This window comes from Doryrhamphus excisus, linkage group LG8 (assembly GCF_037039965.1).
Source record: "Doryrhamphus excisus strain RoL-2023G ecotype Guam linkage group LG8, RoL_Dexc_Guam_v1.1, whole genome shotgun sequence".
NCBI classification, from domain to species: Eukaryota; Metazoa; Chordata; class Actinopteri; order Syngnathiformes; family Syngnathidae; genus Doryrhamphus; species Doryrhamphus excisus.
The window spans coordinates 11,857,640-11,883,606 of record NC_136364.1 but is presented as its reverse complement, the minus strand read 5'-3'; the positions used below and the strand labels follow the sequence as shown (position 1 = coordinate 11,883,606).

The window sequence follows — 25,967 nt, the reverse complement described above, 5'->3', positions numbered from 1 at the left end:
AAAACATTTTTTGGCGTGTGCCTTGGGAGCTAATTGAGTGCTCTGACAATGCGATGCTTGGCTGGTTCATATTCACACAAGGGTAGAAAATTCAATTTTTGTTGCAGGTTGAGAGCACACAAGGAGAAGTTTAAGGGGAGGAAAAAGGATTTAAGAGTTTTAAGCTGGATCTATGTCTGGCTCAGCTGGTAATGTTTTCAAACAGTGTGGTGCAAATGTTTTGTTTTATTGACCAGTGACAGTGTACAGGCTATGTTAAAACATATTATAATAGTTGTACTGCAGCAAATACATTACATCAAACTTTAGTAATTTTACTTTATTTCAGTTGTGTTATACAGACGTTTAAAGAAAAATCTTATGACAGTTGAGGGTGTTTTTAAAACTTATAGGCACCACTTGACACAGAACACTGCCTAATCCATCTCCTAATAGCAATAGTGCCCAATAACACATCATTAGCAAGGCCAAAAGTGTCTAAATAATAAAGCGCACACATAAAATGCACTGTAAATGGCTAATGGAAGCCGAGTTAACATAATTACCTGATGCAAAAGCAGTAAGACAAACATGAATACTTCTAAGTAAACAGAGTTCGAGAAGGAAGCCACTCAGCGTCTCAAGGACTTTAACGAATCACATCCTCACATTCAAAATGGTGCTTAGTATGGTCTTTATGTGCGTGTGCATCAGTGCCCGCGTGTTACTGATTAGCGTAATAGAGCGCCCGTCTTGTTGTGACTTGACCTTTCACTCTTCTGTCCACCGAGCAGCGACTTCCCTGTACTTAAGGAACAACTCATTTGCTACATCCCGCAGTCTAATTGGACGAATAATTAAATCCCTTACCTTGAGCTAATTGGAAAGATTCCTAATTAAACTTCTAAATGCTAAGTTCTCAAGGCGCTGTTGTAAGACAAGTGCACACTGATTAATTTGAGCTATCCAAGCTATTGCCAATTACATCAAGGTGGCATCCAATTAAAGTATTGCTTATAGATGCTTTGTCGCAGCGGTAAACAAACAACTGGAATACGCCAAATATTTCACCAGTGAATATTAAGTTAATGCCAGTAATCACAATTATTTGTTTTTGTGCCTTCTCTGAATGTCAGTTAGTATTATTTACTGAAAAATGTCATGTGCATGATGTTGTACACAGTAAGTATTATCTACTTAAAAAAACAGATAACAATATTCTGATAAAAATTGCAGGTGAATTCTGTAAAATCAATGTTGAAATATCCTCAAAATGTGTTTATTTATTCACTGATTGAGGTTCGAACCATTACCATTACCATTACCATTAGGTAAAAAAGGTGTTTCCACCAGTTGTGGTCACCAAATAAAAAAACAAAAACTTTATTCTTTCCCATCCATCCATTTTGAAACCGCTTCTCCTCACAAGGGTCGCCGACATGCTAGAGCCTATCCCAACTGTCTTGAAGCGAGAGGCCGGGTACACCCTGGACTGGTGGCCAGCCAATCACAGGGCACATATAGACAAACAACCATTCACAATCACATTCCTACCTATGGACAATTTGGAATCGCCAATTAACCTAGCATATTTCTGGAATGTGGGAGGAAACCAGAGTACCCGGATAAAACCCACGCATGCACAGGGGAACATGCAAAAAATGAAGTGGTTAAATGGTGTAAAATTGAATAAACTGAATTAAAAAAATACACAAATGGATAACATTTATTCATGTGTTCAAGACTGCCACCGCTGCCTTTTTGTAGGTTCATATTCTTGAGTGCTACCTGTTTGTGTTTACCATTTAATCGGGTATTACTGAATAATAGAAATATCACGCAGGGAAACACGAGAGTACTGCCGAAAGTGTAATTTGCGTGTTAGCTGTGGAGGAGATGTTACTTTAAATCACTCGTCTGTGCTTTAGTGAAAAATAACATTTTATTGACACTCATACAGGCAGCGGCGTAGATGTTTTCATTTTGTTTTTGATACTTCAACATTAAGTGTTTTCAGGCTCTGGAATAAAAGACTTTAAATAAAAGACTGGAAGATATATGAACACAAAATGGGGGGGAAAAAAGCAGTTTTCATATTCAAGTTCCACTTTCACCTCCTCTCTCTCTCTCTCTCTCTGTGTGTGTGTGTGTGTGTGTGTGTGTGTGTGTGTGTGTGTGCGTGCGCGAATCTGAAGTGGCAGAGGGATGCAGCTTGTGCCACTGGCTCAAACCTTGACCCAGCAACAACATTCGGGTCGGTCCCAGTCACAGAGGATTGCTCTTTATGCCTGTCTTGATGATCCAGCTTAGTCTGGAGTCAATGGCTGTATGACAACTGTGAATAGCTAACAGTCACACGTACATTTGGAAGTGGTGCACTGTCAATTAGAGAGATGCATGTATATTTTCTTATGTTTTATTATGTGTTATATTATAAGAATTGTATCCCACTGGGACAAAACATTGGACTCCGAGTCATTTGTTGTATTGACCTCTGCAGAGAATGTTTGTTTGGAGAATATAGGTCACAGTTCCGGATCAATTTTTTTGTGTTTATAGTGCGACGACAGATACAGTCATGGCCAAAAGTATTGGTATGCCAAAGATATCAAAAGTGCCAATATTTTTGGCTATGCCAGTATGGCATAAAACCAAATCAGCGGAACTGATTCATGGTTTTATCTATCTGTGTAAAAACATTGGCATATTTGGCATGCCAACATTTTTGGCAATGACCGTATGTACATATGGGTGAAAAAAAAAATGAAGTTATTATTATCCTTATTTCTATCAAATGAAATCATCTAGAATCTCTGTTAAGTGTACTTTGCTGCCTTGTCGGTAATGCTGACTGCTGTCAACAAATAAAAGCCACAGAGAGTGATGGTGTGTCGAGGAACAAAAAAACAAGCTTGTGCTTTGAAGGCAGGGGTTACAAGACTCCTGAGGCCACCCGCAGATGTCTCATTGTCATCAACATGGAGACGTGCACTTGATGAAAGCCCCCCTGCCCCCAATGTTTGCTCTCATGTACGGGATGAACAACTTCCTGCTTTCCAGTCTGATAAATTAGAAACCGGCTTGTTTTTTGTCTTTTTTTTCTATTCCCTTTGAAAGCAACACATCTTCCAAAAGTCCCATTTTCACCCACAGGAATTTTAAAATATATTTTTTTTAAAAGATGGACTACTTTGAACCTATTAAGTGTGCTATTTTGTTCCGCCACGGTAATTGCTCACAAGGCTAAGCACAGGTTTAAAAATTAGCATTTAAACGTAAGGGGGGGGGGGCAGCGCAGTTTTACTCCGTGCATGATAAGAGAGAAATTAGCTGGTAGGCATCACAGAGCTGTGCTCAACTCAGTGTCCCGCTTAATGACTCTTAATTCAGTGAGCCCCCTATTCTCTCCACTGTGATGCTGTGCAATTATCATTTAATGCTAGCGCTGCTATTAATGGTGCTTCTGCCTAGCAGTAGGACGATGGTGCTTGTACAGGTGATGATCATTTCACGATGGAAGTGGCCACTTGTGGGAGGACATTCCCCCAATAAACCTGTTTTTAGCGGTGACATTACCGGGACAACTTTCCATCTTTTGTCTCATTTGCGTCCTAGCTGTTGTTAATGATCTTGCCCTTCTGTTATAACATCAAGTCTGTTTTTTTTTTTTTTTTTTTTTTTTTTTTTTTTATATCAGCATCGCAGAGCAAAGTAGGGCAAATCAGAGATCCAAGCATGCCTGGAATAAAAAAAAACACTGTTTTTTGTATCTTCCTCTCTGGTGGCGTGATTGTGCCCAGATTTAAAGGACCTTGACATCCCAGTATTCTGTATCAGCGGTCTAAAAATAGTGGGACCTCCAATGTTTTTAGGGACATTTTCAGATTTTTAAAAACATATTATTCATAAAACCTCCATTCACTAAATTTGAAACACTTATTTGAAACACTAGGAAACGCTAGGACAACGTTAAACAGCCATAGCATTTCAGTATGTGGAATCAAACTATGGAATGGATTGAGTAAAGAACTCAAACAATGCACAACGATGAGCCAATTCAAGAAACAATACAAGCAGTTGATGTTTGCTAAATACAAGGGTGAAGAGTCTTGAACCAGTCATGATGTGCTATATATATCACTATATTGACACTTACTATGGTACCCATTATGTCATTGTATGGTCATATCACTTTGTACTTCGGTATGTGACAAAAAATAAAAATAAAAAAAAATTAATAAAATAATAATTTAAAAAACTTTTATTATATTAGGAAAGCAGGTAAAAGTACCAGATGGAGGGGTAGGATTTAATAAGCTTTGCTTCTTCTTACTCCTTTTGGACATGTGGAACTGTGAACTGATTATGGGATGCACTCAATTCTAATCTGATTCATGTTTAAATGAAATAAAACCATTACCATTAACTGACATAAAAGTGTAAAAATAAGCCCTGCCAACATTAAGACCTGCAAAAAAGTCCACATCTTCAGTGAGTCCACAGGTGAGCCTCACAAACTTTTATTAACCTCTGTAATTGTTACAAGTGTAAAATGAAATTATTAAAAACAAACAAACATATGTTACTTAAGTTTAGAGGCTGCAAGTCTGCACTGTTATACTTTTTCCTATTCTCTGTCCCTCTTAACAGAGATTGTTGGAGCTGTTATATTTTCATTCATTCATTTCCTACCGCTTATCCTCACAAGGGTCGCGGGGGGTGCTAGAGCCTATCCCAGCTGTCTTCAGGCAGGGTACACCCTGAACTGGTCGCCAGCCAATCACAGGACACATATAGACAAACAACCATTCACACTCACATTCATACCTATGGACAATTCGGAGTCGCTAATTAACCTAGCATGTTTTTGGAATGTGGGAGGAAACTCCACACAGAGATGGCCGAGGGTGGAATTGAACTCGGATCTCCTCGCTGTGAGGTCTGCTCGCTAACCACTAGAACGCCGTGCAGCCCCTGTTATATTTTAAACAGCCAAAGAAAAAGCCAACTGTGCAGAGTAAATCCTGTGATGTTCGTTGAACTGAGTTCTCCCGAGGCATGCTAGCCGCTCATCTTGTGCGGAATTTGGGAATTGCGTCTTCCAAAGAAAAAACAAAATCTATCCAAAGTTATTCCTGAACTGAGGTCTCCTGAGCTATGCTTGCCGCCCATCCTGTGTGATATGGTATCATAACATGTGACACCACATGCGAGGACAGTGCATCCTTAGAGTGTGTCACAAAAAAGCCAAAGAAAAAGTTCAGGAATAATGATTTGATTTTTGCCGATCTGAGGTCTCCCGAGGTATGCTAGATGGAGTGCCATACGCCGTGATCTCACATGGCGCTACGTGTGATGGTGCGTCTTCTGTAATAAGGGCCAGAAAACAGCCCTTATTCATCATCCTTTGAGATTTGTCGCAAGTGAAAATGCGAAACTATGTTTCAGTATTAAAAAGGCAGAATTGAGGTAAAAGTACACGGTGGCAGTGCGGTGGACAGTGTCTGCACTCTCTTAACTGTGCTTCTCTTCCCCCCCTGAAGATACATCTTTGCCATCAGTTAGTCTGTCATATATTTGCCTCGCTGTCACACAGGCATATGTTAGAGTTGTCCTGTCATGTTTCATTACGTGAACTTTAAGATGCCCCTGACCTGCTTTACGTCGCCGCGGGGTGAGGCAGCCGTGGGTGGGATGATGGGAATGATGCTGGTGTGCCGTGTCCCAGCATGCGTCTCTGGGGGGTCAGGTATAAATGCATGCACATGTGACATGCGGCCATGTTAGTACTTACGCCAGGGATGTAACGACATATGTACAGTCAAACCTCAGTTTTCATATGCACCAAGATTTTTATGATTTGGTTATAGTCCAAAATTTTGTCTCCCTTTGTTGCACGTGACAAATTAGTCCGTTGTATTTTTCCGTGGAATTGAGTGTCCAAATAAAGCACCATACGCACTGCTGACAAGCTGTTTGTTCATGTTGTATTGAGTATGAATGCTAAATAACCCACCATGGGGCCAAAGAAAGTAGCGCAACTTGAAGGAGAGAATGTGTTACTACTTCACATTACTTCACATGACTGTCTCCATGTATTCTCGATAAATTGGATTTTTTTGTTCATATTTTGTGTGGTTTCATGGGAATTATATATTATATTCCCAATGGAAAAAGTGGCTGCAAAAACCAAGGTACAACTGCACTCATAATCAGATTTTTTGGTATAGAATATCCAGAGGTGTACTGAGTTCCCACAGTGGAACACATTAACTATATATATATAACAATAATTATATCTGCCTTGTACTACTGTCACATGTCCACTATATAGCGGTGTCCAATATGCAGCCATGGAGCCATTTGTTGCCCACAGCTCGTTTTTTTAATGCTCTGTGTATTGTCAAAATACATTGACACAAATAAAACAACTACAAAAAAAAATAATTTAAGAAGAAAAAGATGTTTATACGACTATAATATACTAATATTTATTTTAAAACAATCCGACTGTGTTTTCTTAAAAAAATTCATAATGTCTTAGTATTTTTACTCATTTTTATGCTGCTCGGTTTAGCCTTTCCTTTCCTTTCTTTTTTTTTAAATTTCCACCCTGCAGTTAAATATTTACAGCAGACAGCAAAAAACATTAAAAAAGGGAGCAAAAAAAAAAGAAACAAAAAGTTCAGCCATTCAGGAAGTTTAATTTCCCAAAGATAAATTAAAATTCAGACAGTTCAAAGTGTTACTCTTTCTTGTCTGTGTTTACTGGAAAATTACCTCCTGGTAGTTTTTTTTTTATGTTTCATTTTAGAAATCATCTACGCTGTTTTTCGTTTTTACTGTGCACAAAAATAAACCAAACCATGACCTTAAAACTGAGGTACGCAGCGAACGGCGATTATGGCATATACCGTTACACCCCACATATACGTCATGCTGTATTATGTTTTTGTCTTTCCGAACTGTCATAGCATGCTTCCTTAGCATGCTCAGATTCAGTTTTGCGAACTCTCACTCCGAGCGTGTGACTTAATCAGTCTGACAGACTCTGGATGCCTGGGGAATGACTCTCTCCGCAGTCCTCCTTTCTCCTCAAGTTTACGCTCACCATGACAAACTCACTCTGGCACCTTTGGAAATGCAGTGCTCTCTGCACACACACACACACACACACACACACACACACACACCAAGATGGCGTGTCACAAACATGCCATGCACCGAGCATGCACACAGGTACACATGCGGAAACATGCACAACACCAGACTATCACAATGATAAATATACTGACTTTTTTTTTGGGGGGGGGGGGGGGGGGTGGTTAGCTAAAAAGTAGGACAAGCATCATGCCTGAGGGAGCAAAGTATTATGGCTCCTTTCCCTGAGATACCCGCCTTGTTCCACTTCAAGTGTTTACTCAAACAGCTTCCAAAGGAGGAGGCAATTTTCCTCATTGGCATATTGCTGCTGACATTTTCTGTTCTTGTGAAGTCTGACCATGCAAGTTTATTGGGAAAAAACAAACAATGGGTTTTCCTCTACCTGCTCACATTCATTCAGGCTAACTAAGTAGATGAGAAAAAATATAAGCCTGTGGCTAACACTTCCCCGACATGATTCATCACCTTTAAAACAATACGTGACATATTGTTAGCAATGATGTTCTACTCCATGGTTCATGACACCAGCTCAGCCTCATTTCTGTAAGCGACGTCACCGAGGTGACACCTCTCAACTCAAGCAGAGTTAACATTAAGTCCATTAAAACAGCAGTCATGCCAAAATGCCGCGTTGCTGCTGGATGTTAACAGTACTCGAGTGATACTGCAAGTTTGTTTTATTTACCAAAAGAGGAAGGCTTAAGACAACAATGTATGAAGCAAGTGCAGAGATAGAGAAGCCGATGGACCCCCGCCCTCGAGTTCTGTTCTTTGCATTTCACTGATGATTCTTCAAAGGAACACCTTTAGCATTTGGCTTGAAAGTACCTATAAACGCATTTTGAAAAAGGATGCTATGCTAAGGAAACCAGAGTACTCGGAGAAAACCCACGGGGAGAACATGCAAACTCCACACAGAGATGGCGAAGGGTGGAATTGAACTTGGGTCTCCTAGCTGTAAGGTCTGCGCGCTAACCACTCGCGCACCGTGCAGCCCGCATCAAGTCATTAGAGAATAAAATTACAGCATTCACCCGCTCTCCTGTCCCTGAACCAAATTAGCTAAATTAGAATCAAAAAGTGAAGGGCAACATTTTCCCAGTCGACCTCTGCTGTACACTGACTACTCTAATGTATATCCAAGTTTAATTTCTACAGTATTGTTCCTTGAGAAAAAAAAAAAGTAAGAATAATATGATTTTGGGTGTCCTCATTATTGTGAGATGCAGTATAAATGATTGCATATTAAAAAAGAAACACCTGAAAATAGATGAAAACACCTCTGTGACTGACCTTAACTCCCTTTGGTGGCAAAGAAGAAAAGCAATTAGCTTTATCTGCATTCCCAAATGACAACATGACTCACATTGTGATGCGTGGCTGCTCTCTGAGCCAATGTTTTCACTTTGGCAAGCTGCGCCCTTTAATTATTCCCAATTAAGGTTAACAACTCTTATTGTGCACCTGGCAACTCATTCTCCTATGGGACTCTCAGTCGCTTATGATTTTAGTTTGGAGTTTTCCCCAAGAGATTACAAAATATTTCCAAAGGCTTTAGATGGACAGTCATCCCCCTAGTACCTGGCAAATGATTCTTTTCACCTCATCCTACATCTTCCACTTGGAGCATTTTTCCAACATAAGGCTTGCGGGTTTTCTCTGACCTGCCTGGCTTGATGGATCAAGAGCCCAACTGAACCTTTTTTTTCTTTTTTCTGGAAGGCAAAGCAAGGGGAAAATATAAAAATGAAAGTGGGGCTTTTCAATCTTTCAGTTTAGCATTTTAATACTGTTGTTCTACACGGCTGACACTCTTTCACTCATTCTCCTTGGACAAATTTCATATTTTTTTTCTCCTCTTTCCTTTTAGTTCTTGGCAATTAATTCTCACTCTAGTTCCATTAAACGTTGTTTGTTCCCAAGCAATCTGTTGCTGTAATTTATTAGAGCCGTCAATATGAATGATGTGGTGGGCTCCTCCAAACAGCGGCTCCCCTCCTTTCCTTCCCTCACTCTCATTTTATGCAAAGCTGCCCTACTTTTTTTTTTCCTCCACATGGTGCAAAGAGGGAGACATCACAATTAAGGTGGTGACACGGACCCCCTCGTGGCCATGCTCAGGGACCAAATGTCCTGTCTGAAAGATAGTGGCCCTCACCTCCAGGGAGTTCGGGGTTGAATTTGAGTTTGTGTCTCATGTCGTGTTGGGAATGCTACGGCTCCTTGTGAGAACATTCAATCTTTTTTTTTTTTTTTATGCTCCCTTGTATCTGTTGTTCACAGTTCCATGATAATTGCTATGCATTAGCATAGAGGTAAGCAGTTGTACTACCTTCATTATCTGTACAGACACTCAAAATAGTCATAAAAGTGTAAAAATAAATTAACAATACTATACTCATACTCACTTTCATGACAGAAATTGAAGGCTCCATGCTAAGGTAACTTGATTGTGTATAATATAAAATAATAATACAGTAATCTTTCATTCATCACCTTTAATTATTTCCAAACCTGACCATGACAAGTGAATTTAACATTTTTAATATTACTAGCATTCTCCAGACATGAAATAACACCCCTATAGTCACCATGTTATCCAATATAGTAGACATAGTAAAATAAATAAGACTTATGTGACTCATGTGTGTTGCCATCATTATGCTTACATGCTCGGGGAGCTGAGGGAGTGTGGGCAAACAGGAAGTTCTTTTGAATTATTTTTTTACCTTTTTTATTACAGTTTTTGTGTGATGTGTGAGAGTTAATTTAACCAGAGTCAAATCTATTGTTTGTGTAAGCAAACTTGCTTACACAAGTAACTAGTTGATACTGATTCTGACTCTGGTGCTCACCAAACATTACAGTAACATTACTGACACCTAATGACCAGTCTAGAATATTACATGTCATCATTGAATGCATCTTTTGAAGGCCTTATATTTGTGATTTTGGTCTTTTAGGCACTTTTATGCTTAAAAATGCTTAATTTAGGCAGAAGAATATGTAACAATTTGCTTAAATGTGCATTTTTTTTTCTAAATTAACCCACAAAACAGAATGATTTATTAATGAATATATTTTTTTAAAACTTGGATGAGTGAGTTAAAGTTAGTTTATACAGGCGCTTGGAAAGAAAGGCCAAGTAGTTTCCCAGTGAAAATGTAAAAGAATGTGTAACAATAGAAAGAAAGCATAAAGGTTGAAAAAAAGAAAAAATGAGGCGTAAAGTGCATGCCATTCCCCTGGCGAGGATGCGTGATGATGGTGAGACCCAGGCAATCTTCAGGCGACTTTGTCTCTCATTCGTTCCAGTGTGCCTTTTTATGATGCGGCTGTCGATTTTTCAAGATGAAAGGTGCTGTTTGTCAATCTTCAAAAGACTCAAGCAACTATGAAAGTCCCGTGTATTTCAGAGTCCTTTGTATATCCGATATGGAGGTGATGATCAAAAGGAAGTCAGCTGAGGATAAAAAAAAGTTCTTCCATAGGCCTCCAAATGGTTTGCTCCTTTATTAGATTACACTTATATTAAAGCCGACAAGAATAAACATGCTTATCTGCATTACTGGCTGCACGTTGGACGAGTGGTTTGCATGTTGGTCACACAGTCATGAGATTGTGAAGACTCCGGTTTCCTCCCACATTCCAAAAACATGCTAGGTTAATTGGCAACTCCAAATTGTCCATAGGTATGAATGTGAGTGTGAATGGTTGTTTGTCTATATGTGCCCTGTGATTGGCCGTCCAGGGTGTACCCCACCTCTCTCCTGAAGTCAGCTTAGATACCCGCGACCCAAGTGAGGATAAGTGGTATAGAAAATGGATGGATTTGCATGAACGCCATTTGCAGGATTATGCCAAAAGTTGATCTTATACCCAAATTATACCTAAATGAATTCCTAAGTCACTCAAACTGTACACAGAACACACCAAGGATTGTCTTGCCCACTGGGGGGGTGTTACAATGAGTGAGAGAGACAGTCTGATTGGGAGGGGGAAGTGTTAAAAATGAGGCATAGGGGAATATCCTTTCACATTTTCAAAGATATGTTTCAGCAGCTCAGACGGGGCGTGCGACCAATGTTGATGTCTCCACTGAGCATCTTATGATGTTTAATTTGACTTTCATTTTTACACGCTGTCACCAGACAAGTCCTCCTCACTACCTTGGGAGTCATAATGAAGATTAAACTTAAAGTTAACTAACAAGAACGAAAATGGCATTGGTCTTCCTCACAGTGTACACACAGTACAGTACACGACTACGTGTTCCTCCACCAGTAACTGGTTCTCTACTGCTATTGCTATTTGCTATGGCGTACGTAACCATAAAAGGCAACCCTCTGTACAATCAATATCCATAAAATTTTGTAGAGAAGTGGCCTATTAAGTTTTGAACAAACAAGGATAAAAATTAGGCCAGAGAAATGTAATGTCCCTCCCGCCAAGGATTACGAAACCTGGGTCCTGGAAAGTTTGGGATGACTTGGAAATGTTTTTGTCCAGTCTGAGATATGGCTTTTTCTTGGCAGTCCTGCTATGAAGTCCAGCATCCTGAAGTCGCCGCTTCACTGTTGATACTGACACTGGTGTTTGATGGCTACTATTTAGTGCAGCTGTGAGGCATTTTTGTCTTAAACTACACACTCTCTTGCACAGTTGTGCATCATTTTTCTGTCCTTCTTAGACCCAGTTTATGCTGCTCTCTGAAGGGAGTAGTTAACAGCATGGTAAGAGATTTTAGTTTTAGTTTAGATTTTTAGATGGCTTTTCTAATCATCTATTATCCTTATAAAATGATGAACTTGGATTAGCAGCCATACCAGGAGATTGATGCAGAGGACTGACAGTTGTTGATAGTAGGCCTCTATGCAAAAATGTACATCCTTCTTTGAAAAACATCTGATTCATTTTAATTGCTTGTGAAATGATAAAAATGTTTGTGAAATGGAAAAAAAATTGTGAAATGCATGAAAATTTGTTTTTCTCTGGAAAACCAAGACATTTGCAAGTGATTCCAAACTTTTGAGCGGTAGTGCATGCACATTTTTGCATTTCTATTCAGCCAACTCTGCTGATTGCTGACATTGTGGTTAAAAGTTCAACATGGGTGGAGGTTGTATATTTACCAAAAAGTTAAATAACTCAGCTAAGGAAAAGTACTCTTAGAGGTGTGTAATAATCATCTTTCCATTTAATGCAGAGGAGATTCTTTGGGGCCTGTGGAGATTCAACCAGAAACGTAGAAGCAATTTGAAAATGAGGCTTTGCAGGGAGTTTGTACAGCTGGGTCCCTGGAAAAATCACATTTTTTTTAATGAAACCCAAGTTAATAATTCATGCTCATAACCGGGGGGGGGGGGTTTGGGGAGCGTGCCCCGTAGGTGATGAGGGGACTGATGATACCTCTGAACATTCCACTATGTGCTAACACCATCATCACTGGATGCCCTTCTGCATTTTTGATGGCCCGCTGTGCTGCTGTCACACTGTATTGAGACGCAGGCTTTGACTTTACTGAAACATTATCACAGTCGAATAGACAGTACAGATTTGGTTTTCTCTCCTTAGACTGAGCAAATTGTGTCGTACAGTGCTGAGGCAAAGCTGGTCGGAGACAAGAACACAATGCGAAGTAATTAAATTAGCATACAACAAAAAAGGATGAATAATCACATTGCAGCTTATTTGCACACACTGTATGCACCAATACTCTATTCAGACAACAAATACGCTGGTATTGAGGATTAGGGCTGCAAGTGACAGATATGCATTCATTTGTGATTTATTATTTAAAAAAAAAAGCTTCCCTTTTGAATTATTTTCCCAAAGCTGTAGATAGATTTGCTTACCTTGGAAGGCATTGTGATGTCATTTCTAGCGTCCTTCAAACATAAGCTCTCAGCTTGGAGACATCATTAAATACTTTGTTAAGGACTAGAACTAGATTTGACAAACATATGACACTGATGATATATTCCCACTGGTATTTCTGTCATGGGACCATAATGCCATCTTAAGGGTTAAATAGGTAGGTTATTTTTATATCCTGCTTTATTTGCCAGCTTAAATGTGATGGAACTTGAAAGCACCACCATGTACTGATATGTTTTTGGACCATGTAGCTGTCCCTTTAATGGACGCTCGCCAGTGTGGCCGTGCGGACAGTAAACATCACATTGGACATCAAGTGGACAGTCCGGGATTTAATTTGACGTGTAGTGTTCTATACTTGCATTCTGCAGAACCAGAAGAGTTCCATTGGAATTGTGACCTGTATGAGGTTGAGGTTTATGGGAGTGAGTATAGCGGATACCAGCCAGTGTGGCTTTGTAGATGTACATCGGTAAACTTCACTCGCTGATACTTTTAGAATCTCTTGTTTGATGCACGTAAAAGTTCAGATGATCACATTTACATGTTTGCACACCAAATGCGCCAAACTGAGCAAAAACACCAGAGTTTCTTTGATCTGAACCAAACATGTCAAGTGTGAACGCACCATAAGAGAAAGAATTAAAAAGAATGGACTGATTATCATCAAGCAATGCTAACACACTGCATTTGAGACCATGCATCAGTGTGTTTTGGTTATTTTCCCCCATTTTATATTCCATATTTTTCAGTGGCTTTTGGTTTCCCATATTACTTTACAGTGGAGTTCATTGTCAGCTCCAAATACAAATGCAAATGGGTATATTGTGCCTCAAAACCGAGGTGAGGCCAGTCGGGAAATGCCATTTCATGATCATTCTCAGCAATAACCCTCCTGCCAATCCCCGTAGAATGCATCATATATAGTATATATATATATATATATATATATATATATATATATATATATATATATATCTGGAGATAAAATGAGACCTAAACTGCATTAACCCCGAGAAAGGAGCCGTTCCAAACTGCCATCATGACCCTGGAGGAAAACCATGATGCCAGAGACAGTCAATTTTAAAGCAACTATCCCCTGTCTGGACTTCCTGCTCTTGAAAAAAAGATGAGTTGACCAGGCAGACCTGACACCTCAACCCCCCCACATCTTGCCTAATGTCAGCTCTCAAACAGGACACTGTCCACTCGTCAATCATTTTCTGTAGTAACATTATCGCTTCTATAAAGTGCACACAGCTTTTAGGGCTCTCTCTCGCTCTTGCTACTCTAATCCAATCTCCGATGTGGAGTCTGTTCATCATCGTGCACCACAGGCCTCCACATCCCCTCGCGCTCGGTCGTACAGGAAGTAATGGATGGCTTTGCCCGTAGCTCACCCTGAGGGTCTCGAGGTGCTCTTCAACTGTCTTAAGGTTTGTCTTTGCACTGTGCTATTTTCATTTGATTACAGCAGGTTTGAAAGGTTACAGACAGAGGGGTTGCCCTTCCTCATATTGTGAACCAGTCCTCTGCCATTTAGCACTGGAGGGTGGCCAAAGGACAGCAGAAAACTGGAATGACCTCCGTGTTCCTTTGTGGTTTGCGGTGATGTCCCCTGGGTAGGGGGGCGATGGCTACCGCACTCGATTGCAGCCACACTTCAAACTCCCGGCAGCAGAATAACATTTCAAAAGGATAGCAAATGATTTAAACACCTCAAAGTGCATTAGCATTTTTCACGTTTACACGGGCCATCAATGTAAATTGTACTTGATGGAATAAAATACAGAATCTGAGAGTGTGACAAGAACCCTCCAGATTCCAAATCCGTGGATTGACTATTGGAGTGGACACTTATAACTATCACAGTCACTTTTTAAAAATGATTCTATTGTGGGTTTGTGACATCAATAAAGGATAAAAAAAAATACAAAAAGATTATGAATAACCTGGATGACTGACATGCATTCATTCATGCATTGATTTTCTACCGCTTTTTCCACACGAGGGTCGTGGGGGGTGCTGGAGCCTATCCCGGCTGTCTTCGGGCGAGAGGCGGGGTACACCCTGGACTGGTCGCCAGCCAATCACAGGGCACATAGAGACAAACAACCATTCACACTCAAATTCATACATATGGACAATTTGGAGTCGCTAATTAACCTAGCATGATAATTAGGAAATATAGCGGCTGTAAATGAAAATCCAGTTCAGGAAATGGGGGGGGGGGGGGGGGGGGAATATTTTGGTGCCTGTATTTTGAAATACAAAATACTCGCCATCTCTTGCTATGCTGTATCTTTGGATTTGCTGTAAACACCCGCCCACCCAAGTTATCTGATTGGCTGAAGACGCGATCTTACTAAACCTCAGCCAATCTCACCCCCTCCCTTGTCACTCTGCAACACCCTCACACTCTCACTGCGCTGCAGATTAGATATGAAGTCCGTGATATATTTTTAGGCGACTTCTGTAACGTGCAGTAACGGGTCATCGAAAATGTAAACGGCGTCATGCTGACAGTTAAAGTAATTAGTTAGATTACTTGTTACTGATAAAAGTAACAACGTTAGTAACCGTTATTCCCATCACTGGTGGTGATGCACTTTTGTTTTGGGGGGGGGGGGGGGGGTGCTATTCAGGGGCAGTTGGCTGGTTCCGTCTAAACCGTGCAGTCGCCACTAATGAATGGGCCTTTCTTCTCAGTTGCTTTAATTGTCTTCGTGGGACAAGCAGGTGGCTCAGACTCTCTTGTGCCAACTGGAAAAAAAAACAACATGCAACATGGTCACAGGGTATGGGAACGGTGGGGGATGGGGGCATGTTTTATTCTCAAAGCTCTTTCAGATGTCAAAAGTTTTGGCTTGGACTGAGAAGTTTGGAGAGCTTCAAGAGTTTTCCCTGGGAAACTCCTGTATTTTGCCCTTTTTTTCCCCTCCATCCTCCTCCAGTTGAAATAGTTTCCTATTTAAATTTCCTCTCTGCCGCAAGTGACAATGGTGACAATATCCATGCGTGAGAAACAGAAACAGCAAACATCACATTGGCAACCTTGCAATCGCAACTGGAGTGTTCTGGTTGTCTTACAACAGTAATTCAAAACTGGTGGGTCGGGACCCAAAAGTGAGGCGGCTATCAATGGATTGCTGGTCTCTGCCTAGGTGGGCAACTTTGTCAAGCTTGAGCCGGCAGGGAAAGATATAGAGTGGGTTTTGTACAACACAGCTGCCAATATCTGCTGGAGAAGATATAAAGAGTGGACAGATTCTCACCATTGCAGCTCATTTGACTATTTGGGTTACAATTAGTCCCTTGAAAGAAAAGACAAGTTTGAGTTGAAATAAATTCCACAAATTGAGTTCCACCATTGAGTGCTGATGGTGGGTTCCACAGCCAAACCAGTTGAGAACCACTGTCTTAGAAGGTGTTTCACGTCTGATCTGAGCAGGATCCATCAGTTCATCATGACTAGATAGAACAGCTTGAGTCTGGATGAATGCAATGGATGACTGAGATGACGTTTTCCCCATGATTTTCCAGAAATATCCCTCAATTTCAAATGCAAATGTTGACAGGTATGGTAAGATTGATTTCATAAGCTGAGATACGAGTCAATAAAGATAGTTTGAATTAGTAGCATCAATTGGGTTCCAGAAGTATGACATACTAGAGCACCCACATGTGGTGCTTGTTGGATTCATTGAACTTTTTGGAGAGAAAACATGGAATCAGAAGTGGAAGACTAACCAGAGGTCCGCTAGTGCCTGTTTACGTAATGCTACTATGCTACATCCTATATAATGCTTTACTATACAATTATATATCTTATTGTAATGTAAGAACCACAACTCCCCAGTGCCAGCAGCACTCATGCAGCCCCAAACCATGGTTCCGCCACCGGCATGCTTGACTGTAAGCAAAACAAACTTATCTTGTTGTTGTCTACAGTATTTAGACCATGACGGTTGTGTATTTATCGTAAATCTATTCTGCTATACAATGTGTACGCTGGCTACTCTAAAGTATATCCAAGTTTAAATTTTATAGCCGAATCCCTTGATCATACATACTGTAATAAAAGTGTTTGCTTTGTAAGATACTGTAAGAGACACTGCAAGAGTCAGTATCACTACTTCCGCTGGCTTTCCTTTTTAACTGTTCCCTACAGGGCGGCTTAATCACCTCGGTGTCCAGTTCCCATATAACAACCTAAACAGCAAAGGCCTGCTTACAAAAGTCTCCTCTCTGTTATGAAATCACACATACTGCAGTCCTACAATATCCTGTGCATTCACGCTCATGCGCAGGTGACAAGCCTCTTCATTTCTTTTCTGCTTGTACAAATTAAAGGGCTGATTTGCATTTATATTGCCATTCAGAGCTTGCAGCTGTAATGGTCCTGGTAAAGTTGTAAATGCCCAGACATCACACACACACACACACACACACACATATATACACATATACAGTAACAGCGCAGCATGAATACCTTTTCCGTTCATCTATTGTTATGAATTTTTGACAGGAGGATGTTTCAGGATGCATAGACAAGGAGAACACAACAAAAGTAAGACCAAGAGAGAGGAGGAGTCGGCGGATTATTGAGCTGTCCTGAAGACCTCTCTCCAAACCTTAGGAAGTCATTATCAGATCAGCAACCCAATTTCTCAACTGCCTCCTGCACTCAAGCACCGCATGTATCTTCTTGGCTGTCCCCTAACACTGCCTTTATAGTTATGCCAATACATCGGCCTGTTGTTTATTCTCAAACGTCCAGAGAAATACTGCAACATCCTCGTGTTGTCGTACTCAAAATAGGTCTTGGTCTGGAGACCGGTATTGGAATTGATTGTATTGTAACTCTCGCATTTATTCTCAGGGCCGAAACTCTGAAACATCAGTGGTTGACTTATGCATTGAATGATCTGTTTGGGAATATAATGACTGGATGTGACCAGGACTTAACTTTTTCTTTCTAATGCTGCACCTTACTTGAAGTGCTTACACAACATATATGGTCATTTTTCATTTCAATATGGGAACAATAAACAGCCATAATGTTACATCAATGAACATCCGGCAAAATGCAACACTGGCATCACAGAGAAAGTACAACTTGAGGCTCACCAATTGCAAAATTTAAATCAAGTTAATGGAAAACCTGAGGAAGCCAAAGTACTTATTATCAAAGACAACAAGGAACTGGACAAATATAGAAGATGGCTTCATCTCGACGACAAGAAAAGACCAAATCAAAGACAAAATTATTTTTTTAAAGGAACTTTTCAATATGATATAAGCTCTCCCAGTTTACTGTGCCGGATCCTGACTTCCTGACTGACAACAGTCAGCAGGTGAGACTAGGGAGCATCACATTCAGAACTGGCGGCCCCCAGGGGTGCGTTTTCTTTTTGTTGCTCTCCTCCTGCTACACTAATGAAGGCACCTAAGGGAGGTGTGGTCCTCTGATGCGGTCTAGAGCTCAACCAGCTCTGACTGTGGAGATGACAGTAGATGTATTTCTTCTTCTCACGTTGAGAGCTAATTTAATCAGAGTCAATTTCCTTGTTTGTGTAAAGCATAGTCTCAGAATTTTGAACTGTTTTTTTTTTTCAGACATAAAATATACAGTCAATACAATAATACTTATGATGCAACATTGCAAGCTGAGCAATCAATGAGCAGCAGACGAAACGCAACACTGACATCGCCAAGAAAGCACATGATTTAAAAAAGCAGGGGAAAATTCAAAGCACTTGACCTGCTAAACCTACATCAAGTAGGAAACCACAGTATTTGTTGATGTCACTATACCGAAAACCCTAAAATTGGAACCCTAAACCCCCCCATCAAACTCCTACAAACGGCTTCAAATGAAAAAAAAAAAAGATTGCCTATGTATTAAACTGCAATTTAAAAGTCATTAATCCCTAGTTTAATCTGCCACAAAATGAAATCCTGAGTGAAGTCCACATGCCAGTCCTAAACATTTTAACACTGACTTCCAAGAGGAAATCCCACCTTGCTCCCTGGACTCACATATGTACATATATGAACGATAAACATACACAAAACCATGCAGCTGCCTGCCATGCCTTCACAGGTGACCCGAGGATCACAACAGCATCTGGTTGAATTACTTAACACTGCCACCCAACAGACATGTAATCCGGGATAATGCCCTTTTGCTGAGTGCTCCAATCTGGATAAATTCATCCCGGAGGAATGAGATCCAGCCGCGGTGTCTCGTGGTGAGAAGAGATGAGGGGCTGGAGGTTGATTGGTTACTACTAAACAGATCTGTTGAGACCGGGGAAGCGGGTATGCACAATAGATAATGAAGACCAGAATAAACAGCTTGTTTTGTTGACTGGCCGAGTGACTATACCACAGAATCTCTTTTTTTTTTTTTTTAAACGAAGACTCTGAACTAATCACATACTGCTCTGTCTGACCTGAACCCTCGCAGAATCCAAATACGGTTTTGGTCTCAACTGCAGTCAAACTGTACTCAACACTGGGCATTATATATTTGATGATATTTACGGTATAGTGGTATTTTCTTTGTATGTGGTAAACTCATTATTACTAATTTTCCACACTTTATACTTCATTTTTCTAGCATACACATGACCTCTACTGTAGCAAAAACTATTTTTCCTGGAAACCGCATCTCCTCTTAATGGTACAACCGCTGCCAAATATGAGGAATTACAACTTCAAGCTGTCCACAGGCGGCCTCTTAGATTATTCGCTCATATGTTTACTTATTACCATAAATATCCAACATGGGTTCTTGGCTCAGGGGGATTACAGCGGGTTTAATCTATCGTGCCACAGAAATGAGCATGGTCGGGGGGGGCGGATTTTAAAGCGGCCGAGGTGACTTAAACTGGCTGGGCGGCTTGATGGGGCCGGTAGCAACAAACAAACAATTGATGACGTCGTCTGTCAACAAGGCAGGATCTTGACAAGCCAGCTGTCAAGGCTGGCTAAGTCGTAGGAATAAAACATTTTAGGAGACTTTTAGGAATCTGCCCAAGTTGATTCAGGGTCAAATATAGGGAATAGATAAAGCGATGTCACCAATATTCAGGGTTACCAATACAAGTATACTAGTTGGCACATATTAAATGGTAGTTTTTTTTGGTATGATTTTAAAATATATATTTTTAAAAATAAAAATTTTACAACATTTTAAAAATTTGTTAATATTTTTAATTGCACATTGTATTTTTAGATATTTTTTATTTTGGATTTTATGTATTTTAATATTGAAAAATACATTATTTTTTTTCTAAAGCATTCCGGCCATGTCTATGGAGGGTTTTCCAAATGCTCACAAAGCACAAGAAGGCATGGCGTTGCTCAGTTGCCATGAGTAAATAAGTACATTTGAAAGATAATAGATATATTGTGTGCAGTTTCCTTTCATATTCTGGTGACGTGTTTTTGCTTACACATACTACAATAAAAACAAGCAAGTGATTGGACTATACTTGTATTGCCTCAAACTATTGTTAGATCTTAAGCAAATATTCAAATTGATCATTGGAAAAATGTTTGATTAAAGCAAGAAAAAGAAAACATATATAACCTTCCGCCAATTGCACTAAAAGCGGATTTGGAGTGGTCAGACAGTTGTTAATAGACAGCAGTAAATGAAGAAGGGAGGGAGGTGGGGGGGGGCACTAAGACGTGCTTTCCAGGACTGAGAAACAGCTTAGTGCTGACTGGGTGGTTGAAATAAAGAGTTCCAACGCGAGATATATGAGTGTGAGATAATGAAGCTGAGGGGAGGGAAGGGGGCTTTTTTTTTTTTTTTTAAGAAGATTGGGATTTGATTCCCTGTGTGGCAGCGACAGCAGCACTGCTTCCAGTGGGCAGACGCCGAGTCAAGCCTTATCCATATCCCTTCAGGAAGATTTCATTTCCCTTAAGGAAAAACAACATCCCAGACTGTGCATGTTAATTTCACAAGTTGTCATTCATGGGAAGGAAAAAAATAAGACAGTGAGGGAGTGAGGTTGAGGACACGTCAACACTGTTTAAAAACACAATAATTTTGGATGCAAAAACAGTGCTTTGGAATTCTGAATTGCAAAAAAAAAAGTCTCAGATCCTGAAGAAAAACAAAATAAAAGGGCAAGAAAACTGCCTTCCACTCTATTTTTTTTCATTTGTCTTTTGGCTTTGTTCATTTTTCCCCCATTAAATGAATTTTGTGTGTCAATCGGTTTCGGATTCGACTATGATAAGCGAACTTCTTCCAAGTAAGATTCCTTCTTTATACTGTAACTTAAATATTTTTGTCGTTATGGTTTAGAAAACCTGTTTGACATGAAATAACACCCTAAAGTCAGCAACTGTATACACTTGAATTACCCAATATAGTAGACATAATGAAAAAAAATGAGCCATTCCAGATAAATAACATGTGTGTCGCTATAAGTACGTATGTTCCAGTGTTGGACAGGAAGCAACGTCTGGGGTTCAGAGTTGTTATGTCGTCATGGGTTACAGCTGCAACAGTAGTGCATGTTATTATTATGATGCTATTATATATTTGACCTGCTATTGTTCCGGTGATCAAGTCTGGTGCGTCTCCCACCAAACAATTACTAACCCATAGTGACTAATGTAGAATACCACATTGGCAATTTGAATGGGTTCCCATTTTAGTTCATTTAGCCATTTTTATCCCCCCAAAGTGAGTCGGGATAGGCTCCAGCATAGCCCCGTGACCCTAATGAGATAAGTGGGACAGAAAATAGATGGATGCATAACCATTTTTATGCTTGAAAATGTTTCATTTTACATAAAAAATATGCACAATTTGCTTAAATATGCACACTTTGACTAATAATAAGGCCATATTCAATCATGAAGCAGCATTGTTTATTTAGTATATTTGTTTAAAAAAAACATGAAGCCCCACAATTCAAACTGCGATGTGGCGAGAGACAAGATGACTATTGCCATCTTGTTGGTACATCAGGATGTTGCCTACAGCCGCAACCAGAGACTCCAAAAGTTATTTATTTTGTCGACCAGCCACCTGACAACCATAGGAGACTCAAGTCATGGATTTCACATTGCAGGACATGGTGTTGTTTTTTTCACACTTCCAACTGGCATGACAGCTGGTGATATGTCCTCATGTGGACAGAGATAAAATCATACCACCATACACTTAACATTGACGTCTACTGGAAAGCTGTTGTTATTCTTGTCCTCCCTCTCCAGACGCTCACATTTCTCACTCATTGCCTGACAAGAAACCAGAGTTCTCAATCACTGTAGAAACAGATACGACAAGGAATGGAGTTAGCGGAAAGGAAGAGCCAGAGAGGAACGAACGGGGAGCCAAATCAAGACACCAAGACGCGTGTCAAACACACTGGGATAATGTATAGCACAGACATAAGGAGCGGGGACAGAGGTGGTGTGGGTTAGTGCTGCGAGATGGACGATTTTCTGGCCAAGTTTGGCCTGAGGATGAATGCGTTCCTGGAGACCGCCTCCTGGATCCCACCGACTCGCTGCTGTATCATTTATCACTGGCAGGAGAGGTGACCGCCAAAAAAGAAAAAGGTGCCTTAGATGCAATGGTGACATAAACAGGATGGAGTGCGTCTATGGATCCTCACCGGTGTGGAGAAAAATACAATAGAGTTTCTCATTTCCATGCTCTCTTTGTCTCTCGTGCGGGACAGATTCCCCTTGCCCCCCTCTCACCCCCACGTTCATAAAAACAAGATTGTTTTCCAAGAGGCTTTCTGCTGACACTGACTCGCCACATAAACATAGACGTAGTAATATGCACCACCACGACTGTCAAGTCAGGCTCCGGGGAAGCACTTTTTTTTTCCCTCCCCTCCCGAGAGGCATGCACGGGATCGTTATCCCATGTTTACCTGGCGGGGTGGGCGGCGCACTGGAGATGTTATATTATGGTAATAACCAACCTCATCTCATCGCACCTCATTTTAGCTGAAATATGATGTTTGTCGGGAGGTACAGCCGAGCTAGTGATTGTATGTGAATGAGGATGTGAGGGTTACGAGCTGTAAAAGCTTAAAACAAAGTGTGCTATGTATCAAGCTGTGCGTATTAAATCCGCACTGTACCTTTAGCTATCAGGGATCCAAAAGCGGGTCATGGATAACTACTGAAAATTACATTCAACTATTAAACATGCGGACAACTTGTTGATTTTTTTCTATATGGAAGTAAATTATTTTGATAGACATCTTCCTCCTTGGTATACACTATACTAAACTACGTCTTATTGACTTAATGCTATGTCATGAAATTGGCTTTGCACATGTAAATGAGTTGTTTTTATAGATTAACAGATGTCAAATCTACCTTGAGAATTATGTCAGGTTGACCCATGTATTTGTTTTAAAATATATACATATATGAATATATAATTATGTGGTACTCCTTTAAAAACAACAGTGTGCCCCTGTCATATAGAGGAGTGATTCTCAACTGTTTGGTCGGGACCCAAAATTGGGGAGTGATCTCTTTTTGGTGGTGGTCAAAAATCATGTTAAATTATGTAACATACAACTCGTGTCTGACTTTTTAAAAAATAAAAGTTAGTATTTTAGTCATCTTATACTTTGTCTTAATTTCTGCAAATTTTATATTTAATGCATTATTATAATTTTATTTTTATTACAATACATGTATTATTATTATCATTATTATCATTATTATCATCATCATTATTATTATTATTATTATTATTATTATTATTATTATTAATTTATTTATTTTTCTTCTTATTGTTATTATTATTATTATTATTATTATTATTATTATTATTATTATTATTATTATTATTATTATTATTATTATTATTATCATCATATTGTGATTTGTATGCATGCATTTATGTTGCTCATCATTTCCTTATTAAAAGGCCTTAATAAATTCCTCTTAACATAGACAACCATTAATTGGGCTTTTAGCAGTACATCCGTAAAAACAGCAGCCCAGCCTTGCCAGATAGAGTTTAGAATAGAATCAAATGGAATCCACTGGAGTTTTTGTTTTTCCCAAAACATGTTATGCTTAAAAGACTGAGTCTAATTTTGTATTTTCACTTTCACCATCAGCACAGATGGCACAGTCAGGGTGATGGCATTTCAGCAAAAGAACAAAAACAACAACATGAACAACACTTATGTCACCTAGCACATACTGTATCTGGCATCCCACTAGGAGTCTGTCCAGCTTGTGGCGTTCCAAAAAGAAACAAGCAACAGTAAACTCCGTTTGGGCTGTTAGACATTAGAGTCGATCAGCATTTTCTCTCTGACAGAACATGAAGTCAGCAGGAAAGTGTAGCCACAGCAAAGTGATGTGATGGATAAGTGGTGGGCTATAAATCAGCATGAGGAACAGATCAGTCGGCCAAGTTTGTTGTCGACTTACTTCCACATTCCATGTTTGTACTAATGGCTTTCTTCGGGGTAGATGAGCAGACGTTCAGAGTGAAACAGGTGGCAGCATCAGGACCATTGTGTTTTTCATTCGAGGGCACTGACATATTTGTTACTTATTTCCTCACAACCACATCATGGAAAACTGGACAATCAGCAAAAACAATCTGCAGAACATGTCATAATTGATCATTTCTTACTTCTGTAATGTCTTTATGTGATAGGCCATTTCATGTCACACAGCAGCAACAGAACCGATGTTGTAATGAGTTCACTGTAAACAATCGTATTTCACACCAGACAAATTACCAAGACAACACCTCTTCTTTTACTGATTTCCTGTTGTTTTTTCCCCAAAGACAACCACTGGAAAATCCATTGTCAATCTGTCCAAGAACTCAACTGTCCAAAAAACGTTCGGAAGGAGTCTCTTTCCTCCTTCTCTCCCTCGCTTTTCTCTTTCCGCCAGAATGCCCATTTGTTGGACTCAATGGGAAAGGGTTGTCAATTCAAAGCAATGTGGCTCAAGAGTCAACGCTTGACTGGACCGGGGTTAGAGGGCTTATTGTGTGTGTGTGTGTGTGTGTGTGCGTGTGACAAGACTACCAAGCTCACAAAGGAGACTATTTAACATGTCAGCTTTGAATGCAATGACAAAGTGACGGAGAAAAGCGCAGACTTAAAGACAGATGATAGCACATGCAATCAGACGTGACAGCAAGTCAGAAAACCGCACGAGCACGGAAGATGAGACAACTTTGGAATCCTACCGTATCCGAAGATCCACAGAATCAGAAGAACCCGAAGGATCATTGTGGTTGTTGATGAAGTGTGTGAGAGGGCAAAACCTACAAAACACAACAGTGGAAGTTGGCACAGGCACAAATAACAGGACAGCACAGTGCTCCTTCTGTGGATGCCTGACAGCCCTCCTCTTGTTCTAATGTGTCCGTTTACCAGAGGAAAGCCGCTACAGAGTGTCTTTCGTCCTTCTTCTTCTGTCTTTTTCCTGCCCCTGACAGTCTTCAGAGTTGCCGCTGGTGATATCAGCCTTTCCTCTTGCTGCTGATGGGAGCTTGTGGTACTTTCAGTGTCTTCTCTCACTGGGTCGCATGCCGTCTCGCTGGCCGTCCATTCTCCAGCTCATCAGCCCTTACTCGCCCCCGTCTCTCTCCATCATGCTCTCTCTCTTTAGCTCTCGCTCTCTCTCTCTCTCTCTCTACCACAGTCACAAGAGGGGATGAGGCTGAGACTCCTCCCTCTCTTCTCGGTCCCTCTCCCTCTGTCTGTGAGGTGCATCCATCCTCACTCTGGCAATGAGAGCTGCCGTGGGAGAAACATCAGAGAGTGCAGCTCTAATTAGAATCAGAATAGGAGCGGCTTGGCAGTCGAACCCCCCCTCCTCCCCAGACAGACCCCTGTCTTTTTTTTTTTTTTTTTAGGATTTTTTTTTTTTTTGGCTGGGGATTCCATAGACCCCACTTAGGT

General features: G+C 40.3%; 1 protein-coding gene across 14 annotated transcripts in view; it reads right to left on the bottom strand.

The window, feature by feature from the left end:
* Nucleotides 1-25,758, bottom strand: part of kirrel3b (kirre like nephrin family adhesion molecule 3b) — a 193,385-nt gene extending 167,627 nt beyond the window's left edge. For 5 of the 14 annotated variants that reach the window (XM_058079993.2, XM_058079994.2, XM_058080001.2 and 2 more), the window contains exons 1-2: nucleotides 25,437-25,757; nucleotides 25,250-25,327 (exon numbers count right to left, since the gene is read on the bottom strand). In XM_058079993.2, coding sequence (XP_057935976.2) covers nucleotides 25,250-25,292 — 43 coding nt within the window. In that variant the 5' untranslated portion in view covers nucleotides 25,293-25,327; nucleotides 25,437-25,757. Of the gene's footprint in view, nucleotides 1-25,249; nucleotides 25,328-25,436 lie in introns of all 14 variants that reach the window. The other 9 variants (XM_078792832.1, XM_058080006.2, XM_058079998.2 and 6 more) reach the window with 4 other exon arrangements.
* Nucleotides 25,759-25,967: the final 209 nt, after the last annotated feature.